Source organism: Homarus americanus, unplaced genomic scaffold (genome assembly GCF_018991925.1).
Source record: "Homarus americanus isolate GMGI-L3 unplaced genomic scaffold, GMGI_Hamer_2.0 scaffold11022, whole genome shotgun sequence".
NCBI classification, from domain to species: domain Eukaryota; kingdom Metazoa; phylum Arthropoda; class Malacostraca; order Decapoda; family Nephropidae; genus Homarus; species Homarus americanus.
This window is the reverse complement of record NW_024737068.1, coordinates 14,951,600-14,967,075: the sequence shown is the minus strand read 5'-3', so window position 1 is coordinate 14,967,075 and position 15,476 is coordinate 14,951,600. Positions and strand designations below refer to the sequence as shown.

At 42.8% G+C, this 15,476-nt stretch overlaps 1 protein-coding gene across 1 annotated transcript in view; it reads left to right on the top strand.

Annotated features, from left to right (window-relative positions):
- The window catches only part of LOC121872847 (golgin subfamily A member 6-like protein 22), a 51,774-nt gene that overhangs the window by 31,489 nt on the left and 4,809 nt on the right, over window positions 1–15,476 (top strand). Inside the window, exons 2-6 of the mRNA XM_042375897.1 lie at window positions 4,003–4,166; window positions 7,005–9,344; window positions 9,522–10,773; window positions 11,473–11,567; window positions 14,180–14,255. Coding sequence (XP_042231831.1) covers window positions 4,003–4,166; window positions 7,005–9,344; window positions 9,522–10,773; window positions 11,473–11,567; window positions 14,180–14,255 — 3,927 coding nt within the window. The remainder of the gene's footprint in view (window positions 1–4,002; window positions 4,167–7,004; window positions 9,345–9,521; window positions 10,774–11,472; window positions 11,568–14,179; window positions 14,256–15,476) is intronic.

Genomic DNA, 15,476 nt, shown 5'->3' with positions numbered 1-15,476 from the left:
TATATTCCTTTGTGTTATGCATCTTTATTGTGAAAAGTTTAAAGAAAAAAATAATATACACCGTGTTCCAAAATACAATAAATTAAACAAAATCAAAGATTAAAAAAAATGGCTCGCACTCAAAAAAGAAAAAAAGCTTCCAAATCTAAAGAAAATGAAAACATTCTTAATTTAAAAAAAAATTAGGGAAGGGTTCCATCCGTCACCAAGGAAAGTCACACAACCTTAAAACAACCTGACCAAACTTAAATCAGAAATGCGACCCCACCTGAAGAATTGTCATCCCAGGTGTTGCCACCTGAACAATTGTCACCCTGCCAAACTCTGGGGTGACATTTCTTCAGGTGATCCAATTAGAGTATTATAACTCTTTCAATTTTGATATAGAACATTATTAAATAAATAGAAAAGAAAAAAGACGAAATATTTTACCTTCATGTTCATTCTGTATTTACTGAGGTGACCCTAGGGCCCAGTGAGGTCACTGAATGTCAGGGGAGTAATACCCCAGTAGACAAAACATACGTCATTGCAGATTTAATAAACATTCCTTGTATACTTCTTTATAACTATAACAGAATTCCCGAAGGCTAGGCTAGGCTAGGCTAGGCTAGGCTAGGTTAGGTTAAGTTAGGTTAGGCTAGGTTAGGTTAAGTTAGGTTAGGCTAGGTTAGGTTAAGTTAAGTTAAGCTAGGTTAGGCTCGGTTAGGTTAGGGGTCAAACTTTCCTCTTGATAATTAGTCACTGTGTGGAAATGATAAATGGATAACTATGTTAGCGCATGTACAAACTTTCGTGATAGAATTTTATTGATAAATTATTTGGTGCTGTTATAGCGTGTGGTCTACAAGATATTTAGGTTAGGTTAGACAAAAGACATCTCTAGACCGCACGTTATAGTAACACAATTATTTGTAGATGTGTAGAAAGGAATAAATTGTGATAGTGACAACAAATGCCGTATTAGTAACCATTTTCAAAGCCTCGAAATTCATGCTGGTCTTCTATAATATTAAGTCGCCACAAGGAAAAAGATTATTAGGTATTTAAAATAATAATGTAGGTGTGTCTGGGACGGGTCTTGGCAACCGGGTCAGAGTGTAATTATGTCAATCCATCATGTTAATTTTCCCATGGGATGTGCAGGTAGATCAGCCTTACCCACACACACACACAGTCCCACTTCAAGTTTCGTTCAAATCTCTGTAAATACTGTACACAAGTTCTTGGGACAGAATTTCTATCGATATGATATAATTTCACAACAAAGAGTCGAAGAGAAATACAATATTCAAAACAATATAACCTATTGGAAACAATAGGTTATTTTCTTATGTTCTTATGTTCTTATAAGATAAATGTAATCCAGTTGCCTCTGAAGATGTCATGAATAGAGACGAAAGCTAAGGTGCTATGTTGTTTCCCTTTTCCCGTGTGATTTTATCAAGATATATATATATATATATATATATATATATATATATATATATATATATATATATATATATATATATATATTTATATATTTATAAACTGGACAGTACATGAACGTTATATATTTAGTTTTAAGTGGAGGTTTATGTAATAATAGAGACACGTAAAGTGATTGGCAACCCTTGAACTGCACTATAATGCGACGTTGCCCAGTACCGCGTAGGAGAAACTTTAGTGTCACGTGTTAAAGATCTGATTACCATTCGTTTGGGAAGCTGCAGGGTGTAGGTACAGGGAGAGTCCTGCTATCGTTATGTGCTAGAAGAAATATTCCCTTGGCCGCACTTCTTTACATCACCACATAAAATAAAACACAAACGAATATACATGAAAACCTGCATCAGTGGGTCGGATCAGACGATCAGGTGGTCACTCTGGGCAGGTAATTATACATAATGACATGACCTGCCCCTCCCCACACCAGTTGGTCACGTGATTTAATGTCATCCAGCAATGACCCCCAAGAGGTAAAGGCGTATATATAGCAGGGCAAGTCATATAATTTGTGAGAGGACCTTCACCACCTACAGCAGTATGGCATCGACGATCACCTTGCTATTAACCTGCTTCCTTGTGCTCGCCCTGGTCGGGCTTGTTTGTGGTGCACCACCACCCGAAAACAACACTATGCAAGCCAAGAACAATACACTCACCGTTCTTGTCCTTGATCCACCGTCCATCGCGCACGATCTGTTTCAGGAGATGGCGAATAGGATCACGGCAACGATGATGGCAAATGAATATTCGTCTCTCGAGATGTCTGCCTTGTTGGCGATGGTGGAGGCCGAGGGGGTGTTGGAACAGTTTATGCAAGAAAGACTCCAGTGATTGTATGTCCGTCTTCTCAGGCCGGCAGGTAGTCACACAGTTTCTGCAGCGATTGAACATACGGTAGAGTTAAGGAACTCTACTGTCACAAATCACCATTCCCAGAACAGAGCACCAGCCAGATGGAGCACCATTACCAAACACACACAATGTGTTCATGTATTCATTTGTTTAATACTTTATATCTGATATTGTGTTTTCTTTAGGTTGTATAATAAAAACAAATACCTATATCACTTGCGTATTTTTTAATAATCTCTCTTACTCCAATTTTATTATGTTTGTGGTTGTGTTGCCCTGTGGGGGATGTTTTAATACCAAGTGAATAAAAGATGGTAAATGACTTTTATAAGGGAGAAAAAAACCGTACAAGGTAACATCTATTATTGAAGAAATGTACAGTATTTTTATTAAAAAGATATATTTGTTGATAAGAGACATCAAAGAGTACTATTTTATGAGATGGACCAATGCTTGACGTGCAGTACCCTCTTCTTGACCATATGGAGGCCCCTCTAACCAATCACATTGCTCTATTATGATGCCGTTTCTCGTCAAACAGAAATCAGGACTGGAAATAATATGACATTAATGATGGGAAGAAGTAATTGAACATATTACGTACAGTACTGTTGCCAGTACTGTTAATGTACGAAGTAAGCTTTAAAACTACTGAAGTAAAAGTACAAATTATCTGATTTGAAACTGTTTCCCTCTCAGGTTTGACACGGCATGACTCATCGTCTGATGCCATATGGTAGTAGTCTCTTGTCATCAGGTCAGACAGGGTGTCAGAGGCCTCATTGATGCTGGCGTATGCAAGTCTGAAGTGAACGTGACACTTTCTGCAATGAAACATATTATGGCCGGAACCTTGGCCTCCTGACGTAGTATTCAAGTATCACACGAACATGACAAGACGATGTTGACTGATACATGTCATGCTAATTATTGCCTTGATAAAGCTGTCATTGAAGGATGTGTCCTCCACTGACTTGTGTTGGTGGGGTGGACAGTTATCTAGGTCGTCACAACTCTGCGGGCCGGAGTTGCCAGGCTTTACCATCCGGGTGTTTTGGTGTATACTGTATTTCACTACTGGGTAAACAGGTGAGGGGTATATTGATATCTATCTGTCTGTTCGTCGCTCACTTCCGTACATCCCTCCCACACATGTTTTAGGAGGATTGCGCCAAAAATATCCAGCTTAGAGCAATGGAAAAGTTGTTTGGCTAATTCTTGCCTCCAAATTGCTTTCAGTTATTTGTTTACATTTACACTCTTCCTTTAATAAGCTACGTTTAAGGTGTGAAGTTTTGCTTTGAGTTACCCTGTATATATATATATATATATATATATATATATATATATATATATATATATATATATATATATATATATATATATATATATATATATATATATATATATATATATATATATATATATATATATATATATATATATTTTCCAGTGTTTTGTGTCATTCTTCCTCAGTGTTTTGTGTCATTCTTCAGTGTTTTGTGTAAAATTCTTCAGTGTTTTGTGTCAAATTCTTCAGTGATTTGTGCCAAATTATTTCAATGTCTTGGGTCAAATTATTTACATTTTCGGGTCAACTTTAACCTGAACGCCCCAATAAATCAGTCAGGTGTACTAATAACACTGTTGGTACTTCAGGTAACGCCGGGGACGCTAGCGGCGCAGCACCTCACTGTCGGGGACACGCTGGTCATGATCGAGGGCCACGACGCTCGATCTCTCTGTCACTTTGATGCCTACGATCTGGTCAAGGCAGCCGGCAACCGCGTGGAGCTTACCATCAGGAAGGTCGACGACTCACAGTACGTTATATGAGCTGCCTCTGGTGTTGTGGGTTATGATGTAGGTTGTAGGTGTATGGGTTGTGGTGTAGGGGTTGCGTTGTGGGTGTGTGGGTTGTGGTGTGGGGGTTGCGTTGTGGGTGTGTGGGTTGTGGTGTGGGGGTTGCGGTGTGGGTGTGTGGATTATGGTGTGATGTTTTGGTGTGGGTGTGTGGGTTATGATGTAGGCTGTGGTGTTTTGGTGTGGGGGTGTGGGTTATAATGTTGTTGACGTGTGGAGTGTGGTGTGGGTATGTGGGTTATGATGTAGGTTACATAAGAACATAAGAAAATAAGGAGTCTGCAATAGGCCGGTTGGCCTGTGCATGGCAGCTCCTGTCGAGAGTAACTACCACTACCCACGGGGTTGCGGTGTGGGTGTGTGGGTTGTGGTGTGGGTATGTGGGTTATGATGTAGGTTGTGGTGTGGTGTTTTGGTGTGGGTGTGTGGGTTGTAGTGTTGTGTGGGTTTGTAGGTTTTGGTGTGGATGTCTGGGTTGTGGTGTGGATGTGTGGGTGTGTGGTTGTGGTGTGGGTGTGTGGGTTGTAATGTGGGTGGGTGGTTTGTGGTGTGGGGATTGGATGTGTGGTTGTGGTGTGGGTGTGTGGGTTGTAATGTGGGTGGGTGGTTTGTGGTGTGGGGATTGGATGTGTTTGTGTGGGTAGTGGTGTGTATGTCTGTGGTTAGTGGTGTGTGTGTGTGTGTAGTAATAAATAATAATAATTAGCTTTTTATTGAAAAAGTTCTGCAGCCCGAAGGCTGAAAATATACATTGGACATAAATTACTTGTTACATACATTGGTGGTTTAACAAAAGCCTTCATTAGAGAAAGGTAAAGGAACATACAGTGAACATACAGATTAATGTAGGTGTTGAACAGCAAACACGTAGTGTAGTAACGCCCTCCCAGATGGTGTTAGGAGGGACCTCACGTGGTGCATTAGTTCCCTCACAGATGGTGTTATGAGAGACCTCACGTGGTGCAGTAATTCCCTCACAGATGGTGTTATGAGGGACCTCACATGGTGTAGTAATTCCTTCACAGTCAATTCCCTCACAGATGGTGTTATGAGGGACCTCACAGATGGTGTTATGAGGGACATGGTGTAGTCACAGATGGTGTTCCTTCACAGATGGTGTTATGAGGGACCTCACGTGGTGTAGTTACTCCCTCACAGATGGTGTTATGAGGGTCCTCACGTAGTGTAGTAATTCCCTCACAGATGGTGTTATGAGGGACCTCACGTGGTGTAGTAATTCCCTCACAGATGGTGTTACGAGGGGCCTGATGGAGTAGTTACCTCACAGATGGTGTATGAGGGGCCTGATGATGTAGTAATTCCCTCACATATGGTGTTATGAGGGGCCTGATGTGGTGTAGTAATTCCCTCACAGATGGTGTATGAGGGGCTTGATGTTGTGTAGTAATTCCCTCACAGATAGTGTATGAGGGGCCTGATGTGGTGTAGTAATTCCCTCACAGATGGTGTTATGAGGGGCATCACATGGTGTAGTAATTCCCTCACAGATGGTGTTATGAGGGGCATCACGTGGTGTAGTAATTCCCTCACAGATGGTGTTATGAGGAACTTCACATGATGCTGTAGCAACTCATTCACTAAGTGGTGTCGTAGCATCATGGGGACACCACGAGGTCTATTGTCACAGGACTTCACTCACTCAAGTGGGTGAGGTGTGGTCCCAGGCCTCTATGGTGGAGTCTCAGGGGAATTATCACTGGGTACCTGGGACCTCACTGTGTGAAGGTTAGCTTAGGTAAGACTCAACTGCCGAGTTGTTTTTCAGTGACTTAAGCACTGATCACCACTATTCAACACTGGTTCCATTCCTTTCCCAAATGAAATAATAACTTCTGGCGAGAACTTGTTGATATTCCGGTGGGGAGGAGGGTTCAGGGGAGGGAGTTGGTATGGGCCAACATAGCAGTTGACGTGGCTGCTGCTGAGCAGCGCCAGGTGCGTCTGACCCTTCGGTGGTCAAGGATGATGTGTGTGTGTGTGTGTGTGTGTGTGTGTGTGTTGCTCCTCATTCAGAGATAAAGAACAACCCAGATGACTTACGGTAACTTAAATAAAGATGGAGATGATAAATATATACTTTATAGATATACTTTTGTGGATTTAATTAATACATAATTAACAGTTGGAGTTTATGTTTAATTGGTCATGTTTTGAAGATGTTCTTCTTGATTTAGTATACAGTAAACTGTAATAGGTTTTCTTATTAACAATGTTTTAGATAATGTCTTTTCTTTTATATATCGTAGTTTTTTTTTTTGCTAAATGACCACCAAGTACGTCGGTAATTTTACGAAATAACTTGCAAACAGACCAACCTAACCTAACCTAACCTAACCTTATGTTTTAATAGTGTTAGTATAGGTTGGCTCGTGTAGCACAATAGACAGTTTCGTTATCCTGCTCACTTGGCACTATGTGCTGTCCAAACATTACCTGTTCTAATTTTTAAATTAATCAAACTTAACTTAACCCTATTCAACCATAAGGTTAGGTTAGGTTAGGTTGGCCTGTTTGCAAGATATTTTGCAATATTATTAACTTGCTTGTCGGTCATTTTGCAAAATAACCGATTTCAGAAAAAAAAATTACATATATTTGGAAAAGCTCTCATGCTTATTCTCCTGGTGACTCATGTTCAGCATCAGATCATCATTTTAATACTAAGAATGTAAACTTAAGGCTCACATTACGAGTTTTGCTTGTTGAAGTAGGTCTTGTTCTCATCTGGTGGCGAGTTAACGCCCAGAAGTAACCATTGATGACCTCACCTCCTTCAGGCACCTGGTGGCGGAGAACTTATCCCATCAGGAGAAACTCGAGCAACAGGTGGTTGAGGAACGACAGTTGGAGCTAGAACGGAGGCGTCAGAAGGAACTCCAGCGTAAGGCCCTGTCTGCAACTTCTCCTTCGGTCTCTCAGTCCCCGCAACAGCAAACTCAGTCCCCACAAGGAGTCTCCTCCTTACCGCAGCGTTTTCCCTCCCCTCTCAGACAAATGCAATCGTCGCCAAACAGATTCTCCTCCCCACTCAACTTGCCACAGTCCCCCCCTGTTAAACATTATTCGTCTCCGCCACACTTTAGTCAGGATGTGATGCATCAGATGTCTTCCCCGTCCACCCAGTACGCCACTCCCCCACAGTTCTCATCGCCGACAGAGACGTTCTCGTCTCCTCTTCCAAGTTTTTCGACGTCGTCGTACTCTACACCACAACAGGTGTTTTCTCCACCGCACATGTTTTCACCCACACAGCTCCAACAGTTGTCTCAACAGGAGCCTCAACAGGAGCTTCAACAGCAACCGCAACAGCCCCTGCAGCCTTCTCTGAATTCCCAACAGCTGTCGGCGAAGCTTCAGCTGTTACAATCTCAGCACAGTCCTCAGATGCAGTCCATGAGTCAGTCGTCCTTCCAGACCTTCCAACAGACGTATCACGAGACACAAACATCACAACAAACCGTCCAGTGCTCTCAATCCACGTCTCAAGTACCCACGGCACCAAAGTCATATTTACCAAAGAAAGTAAAAGAACCACCCATGGAGATCCAGGACCCTCAGTTGTTGACAGAGGAGCAAAAACGAAAACAACTACAACAGTTGATCCTGGAGAAGCTACGACTGGAGGAACTGATGATGATCGCCAAGAGGAGAGAGTCAACCCCTAACCCACAGTCGCCGACGAGTCGTAAGGAATTACCAGCAGTTGTTCAAGGAGGTGCGTCGTCATTGACCAAAGCGGAGCAGTCGGCAGCAATTGTTAAGGAGCAATATTCACCGCCAGGGTTCATTCAAGGAAGTGCGTCGGCAGTAATTAAGGCAGAGCAGTCAGCAACAGTTGTTAAGCAGCATTTTTCATCGTCGGGGTTATTTCAAGGAGGTGCCACAGCATTAAGCAAAGCAGAGCAGTCCTCAACAGTTGTCAGGGAGAAAAATTCATCAGTTATGAGCGGGCAGTCTTCGTCATATGCTAAAGAAGAGTCGTCTTCCATAATCCAGCAGCAGTCTTCACCAGTAACCCAAGCACAAACAGTCCTGACTAAAGAGCGTTCGCCGTCCATCAAGAGGGAAACGTCCCCAATGATAAAGAAAGAAGCATCGCCTACTCCTAAGAAGGAGAAGGGATCTTCAACTTTAAAGAGGGACGACATGCCAATAAAGCGGAAAGAAGATGAAGAGAAACTCCGAGAACAGAACAGAATCCGAGACGATCAGATCAGAAGGATGCAAGAGAGAAAGTTGGAGGAGAAGAGAAAAAAAGGAGCTATCAAGAAATACGAAAGCCAGTCCACTGACGACGTCCGGAACAAGAGCGCAAAGGAGGAACGGCATCTCAGATCAGAAGAACGGAGACTTAAGGAACAGATCACCACGGCCGAGAAGAGACGCTCGGATGGCGCCAAATACCAGAGGGAAGGCGCGAAGAGTGAGGCGACGATGGACACGAGTGGGGAGGACGGAGCGAGATGTATGGAGGACTCGAAGAAGCTCCTGGCTGAACAGAAGAAAAAGGACAAAGAATTGATTGCGGCAGAGAGGAAGAAGCAAGAGGCGAGGAAGAAAATAGAAGACCAAAAGAAACGAGATGAGGAGAGGATGATGATGTTTAGCCAAGAACAGAGGAAACAATACGAACAGATTGCCATGCAGGAGAAGAAGAGAGTAGAGGAGAAACGCAAGCAAGAAGAGAAGAAGAAGCTACAGGAACAATTTAAGAAGGACCAGCAGAGAATACAAGAGGAGATGAAACGAAAAGAGGAGACGAAGAAAAAGGAAGAAACCAAGAAGAGGGAACAGGAAGAGAGGAGGCAAAGGGAAGAACAAAAACGAATAGAAGACGAGAGACAAAAATTAGCAGAGGAGAAAAGAAAGGAGGAACAAATGAAGGAAGAACAACAAAAAGCAGAAGAATTGAAACGGCAGTTGGAGGAAGCGAGACGAAGAGAAGGGGAGAGACGAATGGAAGAACAGAGGTGGATGGAGGAACAAAATCGATTGGAGGAAGAGAAAAGGAAAGAAGAGGAGAGGAGGAAAGAGGAAGAGAGGAGGAGGGAGAAAGAGAAGAGGATTGCAGAAGAGAGGAGGATAGCAGAAGAGAAGAGGATAGCGGAAGAGAGGAGGCTAGCGGAAGAGAAGAGGATAGTGGAAGAGAGGATAGCAGAAGAGAGGAGGATAGCGGAAGAGAGGAGGATAGCGGAAGAGAGGAGGATAGCAGAAGAGAGGAGGATAGTGGAAGAGAGGAGGATAGCAGAAGAGAGGAGGATAGTGGAAGAGAGGAGGATAGTGGAAGAGAGGAGGATAGCGGAAGAGACGAGGATAGCAGAAGAGAGGAGGATAGTGGAAGAGAGGAGGATAGCAGAAGAGAAGAGGATAGCAGAAGAGAAGAGGATAGCAGAAGAGAAGAGGATAGTAGAAGAGAGAAGGGTAGCAGAAGAAAAGAAACGAGAAGAAAAACGGAAGGAAGAAGAGAAAAAAGAGGAAGAGAAGAAGAAAAAGGAAGAAGAGAAGAGGCGAAAGGAAGAAGAAAGGAAGAGAAAAGAGGACGAGAAGAGAAGAGAGGAGGTGGAAAGGAGGATGGAAGAAAAGAAACGAAAAGAAGAGATGAAAGTGGAAGAAGAAAAACGAAAGGAGGAAAGACATTTAGCGGAGCAGAGGAAAGCAGAGGAGGAGAAGAAGTTATACGAACAACTAAGACAGGCGGAAGAGCAGAAGAAGCTACTAGCAGAACAGCGTAGTGAAGGAATGCGAAAATCCGAAGAACGAGAGTATGTGGAGGAAGAGAAGAGACGAGAAGATCAGCGGATGAAGGACCTGAAGAAGAGTGAAGAAGAGGCGGAGGAGCAGTTGCGTCTAGAGGAGATGAAGAGGCAGGAGGAGGAGAGGATGAGGGAAGAAGCAGAAGCTTACGAGAACTATCGCCGACACCTGGAGGAGAAGAAACGCGCCCACCTCTACGACTCTGACGACTATGCCTCCGAGTGGGACAGTGTGCCCGAGGACGAAGACGATTCGCCTCAACACGAGGAAAAGTTCGCAGAACTCCACGCTCAAAGTGAGGAGGAGTTGTATGAAGCACAGGAAAAGTCGATTCGAAATCTAGAGCGACAAATCCGCAAACAAAATGAACGAGAGAAACGTCGACGATCATCAGAAAGAACCCCAACGAATGAAGAGCTGATGCAGCAGGCAGCTTTACTACGGCAGCAGCAACAGCAGGCGGTCAAGCAGAAGCTGCAACAGTCGCAATCACGGAGGGCTCACTCCGCCAGCACCGGGGACCTGAGGAGCTCCAAGACTCTGCCGGTCACTAAGTTCAGCCCTGACCCCATGGAGTTTGGTTTCCGTCCCATCGAAAAACCTCACGGTAAGCTGTCCAAGTCGACGGGTAATCTGAGTGGTGGTGCATCGGCGGCTGCGGCAGCAGCTGTGGCGGGAGCAGAGGCGGGGGCAGGGGCGGGAGTGGAGGCTCTGACGGAGATCTCCATCGAAAAAGGTGCCAGTTGGACAGTACCTCACTCCCTCTCCAGCAGCTTGGGAGACCTTCAGCAGGTCAGTTGCTCTTGTTCTTTACATACAGTATATTGACTTACTCTAAAAGAGAGAAATTTGGTTTCTGATGTTCATATCCAATATAGAAATTGTCAGTAAAGTACTGTACAGATTAACTCATTTTCTTTATCAACGTTTTCAGAAAAGAAGTATTTCGGTGTTACTGATATACTGTATATCCTCGTATACCTCCAGTGCTATGACTCATTTGTGAAGTGTGGTGTATTAAGAACCCTGGCGGAGGTGTAGAGTGTTATAGTGACTGTACCAAGGTGTAGGATGTGTCGTGACTGTACCAAGGTGAAGGATGTGTCGTGACTGTACCAAAGTGTAGGATGTGTTGTGATTGTACCAAGGTGTAGGATGTGTCGTGACTGTACCAAAGTGTAGGATGTGTTGTGATTGTACCAAGGTGTAGGATGTGTCGTGACTGTACCAAGGTGAAGGATGTGTCGTGACTGTACCAAGGTGAAGGATGTGTCGTGACTGTACCAAAGTGTAGGATGTGTTGTGATTGTACCAAGGTGTAGGATGTGTCGTGACTGTACCAAAGTGTAGGATGTGTTGTGACTCTACCAAGGTGAAGGATGTGTCGTGATTGTACCAAGGTGTAGGATGTTACGGCCAGGGTGTACAGTATTGTGTTTTGTGTCCCTCGACTGAAGTATATTTAGTAGTGATGACGCCTCTTCTCCCCAGGTATCGTCCAAGCCGCCACTGCCAGCTACCAAGGCCAAGACCAGACTCCGCCACGCCACCAGTGAAGAGACACTCACTCGCTCCAACAACCCTCGGTACGTCATGGAGTGTTCGTCTGCGATAGTGGCCAGGGAGGCACCTACCATTGAGTAGGGGAGGGTCTGGGAGATTCTTAAGCTGGGTTAGGGGAGGGTCCTCATTTTGCTCTAGGTGGGGTAGGGGCAGGTCAGGGAGATTCTTAAGCTGGGTTAGGGGAGGGTCCTCATTTTGCTCTAGGTGGGGTAGGGGCGGTTCAGGGAGATTCTCAGCAGGGAGGTTGTGGTTTATGACGTGGACTTATAACTCATACACGGCAAACTCCCAGCTTATAGGTTCAGTCAAAGGCGAAAAAAATACTATTAACTTATCCATTGAACCCGACTGTACTATGACCATGCACTGTTCACTGAGGGTCAGACTATAGTAACCCTCATGTGAGCTACTAAGCCTTATCGAGGTAAAGACGGCCTTCAGGTCTTCCCGGAGGATGAATACACACTACAGTATATCGATCTGAATTTTAGTCTTTATAAAAGTAAAACTAATTAGTTTTCCTAGTGAAATTTCAGCCTCAGTTTTCTGGTAAGGGTATATCAAGATGAAATTAAATGTAAGTTTAGTGATTTTTTATGCTGTTATTGTTGTAGTTATCATACAAACAAATGGCGTTGATCAAGCGACCCTCATGTTGACGGAGAAGCCACTAAAAAGATGATGTACTGTATGTACAGCCATTGATGTTTAGCGCTGCAAAAGTAAATCTAAATTTTATTATTTAATTATGTGGAAAATGTATAGAAAAGTTCTCTATGTTATGAATTATATAAATTGTCATATGCAATACTATAGCATAATCGAGTCTAGACAGTAACTGAAGAGTTTATAGTAATATTAAAGGTTGGCAACTTTTTGTGCACGGAGAGGTTATGGCACATCCTTTGTGTTGTCGTCGGTGTAAACAATGGCCCATTAACAGTTTGTTTCTAAGTGGACCTTTGAAGCGATCTTGTCAATCTTGTGATAAACCCAAGATACTAGAAAACAGGCGATTCATTTTCCTGCACTTTACAGCGGTGGTCCCAGAAGGCAGGTGGACAAACACGAGTTTTCACGGGAGGTTGTTTTTCTTACAGCCCACCCCTGAGAAACTCCACTGAGGTGTGGGAACCCGCTTACTGTACTCACCCACCCGCTTACTCACCCACCCGCTAACTCGCCCACCCACTCGCTTACTCACCCTCCCACCCGCTTACTCACCCACCCATCCATCCGTTTACTAACCCACCTGCTCACTCACCCACCTGTTGACTCACCTACCTCCTTGCTCCCCCACCTGCTCGATCCCCCACCTGCTCACTATGGCTACTCTGTCTCGCCTCTCGTCAACAAGTGATGAAGACCCTGGCTGTCTCGCCTCTCGTCATCAAGTGATGAAGACCCTGGCATTTGAAGTACAGTATGTGGCTTTTAATATGTGGTTCGGGGTGTAACGTTCAGTATGAGGTCTTCATAATGTAGTACTGTTCAGTATGTCTTTATTGTGAAGTACTGTTCAGTGTGAGATCTTCAGAATGTAGTACTGTTCAGTATGAGATCTTCATTGTGTAGTACTGTTCAGTATGAGGTCTTCAGTATGTAGTACTGTTCAGTATGAGGTCTTCATTGTGTAGTACTGTTCAGTATGAGGTTTTCATTGTGTAGTACTGTTCAGTATGAGGTCTTCACTGTGTAGTACTGTTCAGTGTGAGATCTTCAGAATGTAGTACTGTTCAGTATGAGGTTTTCATTGTGTAGTACTGTTCAGTATGAGGTCTTCATTGTGTAGTACTGTTCAGTATGAGGTCTTCATTGTGTAGTACTGTTCAGTATGAGGTCTTCATTGTGTATTACTGTTCAGTATGAGGCACTCAGTATAAAGAACTAGCACGTATTTAGTATGAGGCTTATTGAATGTTTCGGTATGAGACTCATTATAAATCTCAGTATGAGACTTCATTAAATTAAAACATTATAAGTGTTAAGACTCCAGGAGGACCTAAGTCTTATGTCATAACATGACAGTTGTTACTTAACACACTGAACCCAACGGTGACTGACATGAAAGTATTGAAGGAGGATGATTATGGATAGGTATAATTTCTTGAAAACTTTCACCAGCGTAGTCTGCGTTTCATCCTCCGAGTTCGGTGGGAAGACAAGAGAACAAATGCCAGAATTCTATCTGACGCCAACTGTATGAGCATCGAGGCTACGTTGGACTGGCCATGTTACCTACATGGACGACAGTAGACTGCCAAAGCAGCTACTTTACAGTCACCTAACGAATGGTAAACGTAACGCTCGCGGACAACGGAGAAAGTATAAGGATAGTCTTAAGATAAACCTGAAAAAGAGCCAAATCGATCCCTTCACCTGGGAGACGACCACTCCACACCGTAACGCTTGGAGGAGCACCACACGAGAAGGTGTCAATACTTTCGAGTTAGTCCGACTGCATACCGAGGCAAACAAGCGGCAGTGTCGGAAAGAGGCTTCCGCCGCCCCTCCAGCACTAGATGTAGCCCTCCACACATGCCCTATCGATCCTGTATGAGCTCACCGAAGGTGACATCCTTAATATTTCATATCATTGTATTAGAACTGGATGATCGTCTTACTCGATTCCGAGGAAGGCAAAGTATTCTTCTTCTTCTTCTTCTTCTTCTTCTTCTTCTTCTTCTTCTTCTTCTTCTTCTTCTTCTTCTTCTTCTTCTTCTTAATGTTATTATTATTAATATTATTATTATTATTATTATTTTATTAAGCATGGTCCTATGCTCCATGTGAACATTTCTTGTACATAAATTATAAACTGAGATAATTATTTTTTCCGCTTATTGCATTGCTTAATATGTCTATGTGAAAGTTGTCTTTGGTATATAAAAGTGTGTATACTTACTTTCATTTTCTTATGTATTTTGTATAGTTAATTGTGAATCAGTCTGAAGTTTGGGTAAAAAACTTGAGTTAATCTAAATATTTTCATCTGCTCTCTTCTTGTTTTTTCCATTTGGAGTATTGGTAAATAAATGGTTACTCCTATTGTTTATGTATATTATGGATGTGGCATAGTAGTGGTTAATAAACTAGTTGGTAAAGTAATTAGGTAAAATACTTGTGTTAGTCTTCAGTGTTGTTCAGCCTAATCCTTACTATACTTTGGTCAAAACAGTTTACTCTATAATTCATGCACAGTACACCATAATTCTCGCTGTAGATTAATTCCCTCTAGAAAATGATGTGGTTTTTCAGCCTGTCTCTGCTATAATTTCTTTCTTTCTATATAGTCTTGATAAAAAAAAATTAGTTCTATAATTCATAAATATTATAGTTGTTGGAGTTAATGAACCAGTAGAAAATTAGTTAAGACGATACATGAGTTATTTTAAGTATTTCTCAACTTTCCTAAGGTCTCACACTGTGGAGGAGGTGTCTGGCTATGCCTCGGAGGGCGATGTGTAAGTCAGTGTGGAGAGTATTTTTTATTTTTATTTTTTTGCTGTGTTGAAGACTTTGTTCAGCTGTAGCTTATGTCAACACCCCCCACCAACGCCCACCCGCCCGCCTTCACTCATAGCTCTTGTATCTATCATCTAGTTCCCTCACAGAGTATTATTACTTAACTTCACATCCGTTACTGCGTGGAGGAACTTATTGACCGCTTGTACGCTTTACCATTTTGAAAGGTTAATCCTTATATTTGTATTCTATCGCTAATTTCTTTATTCAGAAGCGATTATTTGGTATTAATTTCTACAGATTTTTATATTATTACTCGGCAAGAATTTTTATTGGGATTTATTCTACAGTAATTTGTTTTGATTAATGAACTGTTTGTAAATATGAAAGGAAATCTATAGTTATTTTGTGAGAAGTCGCGAACGTAACGGGATTAATGGTCAAGGTTCTGTGGTTCGGTTTGTTGA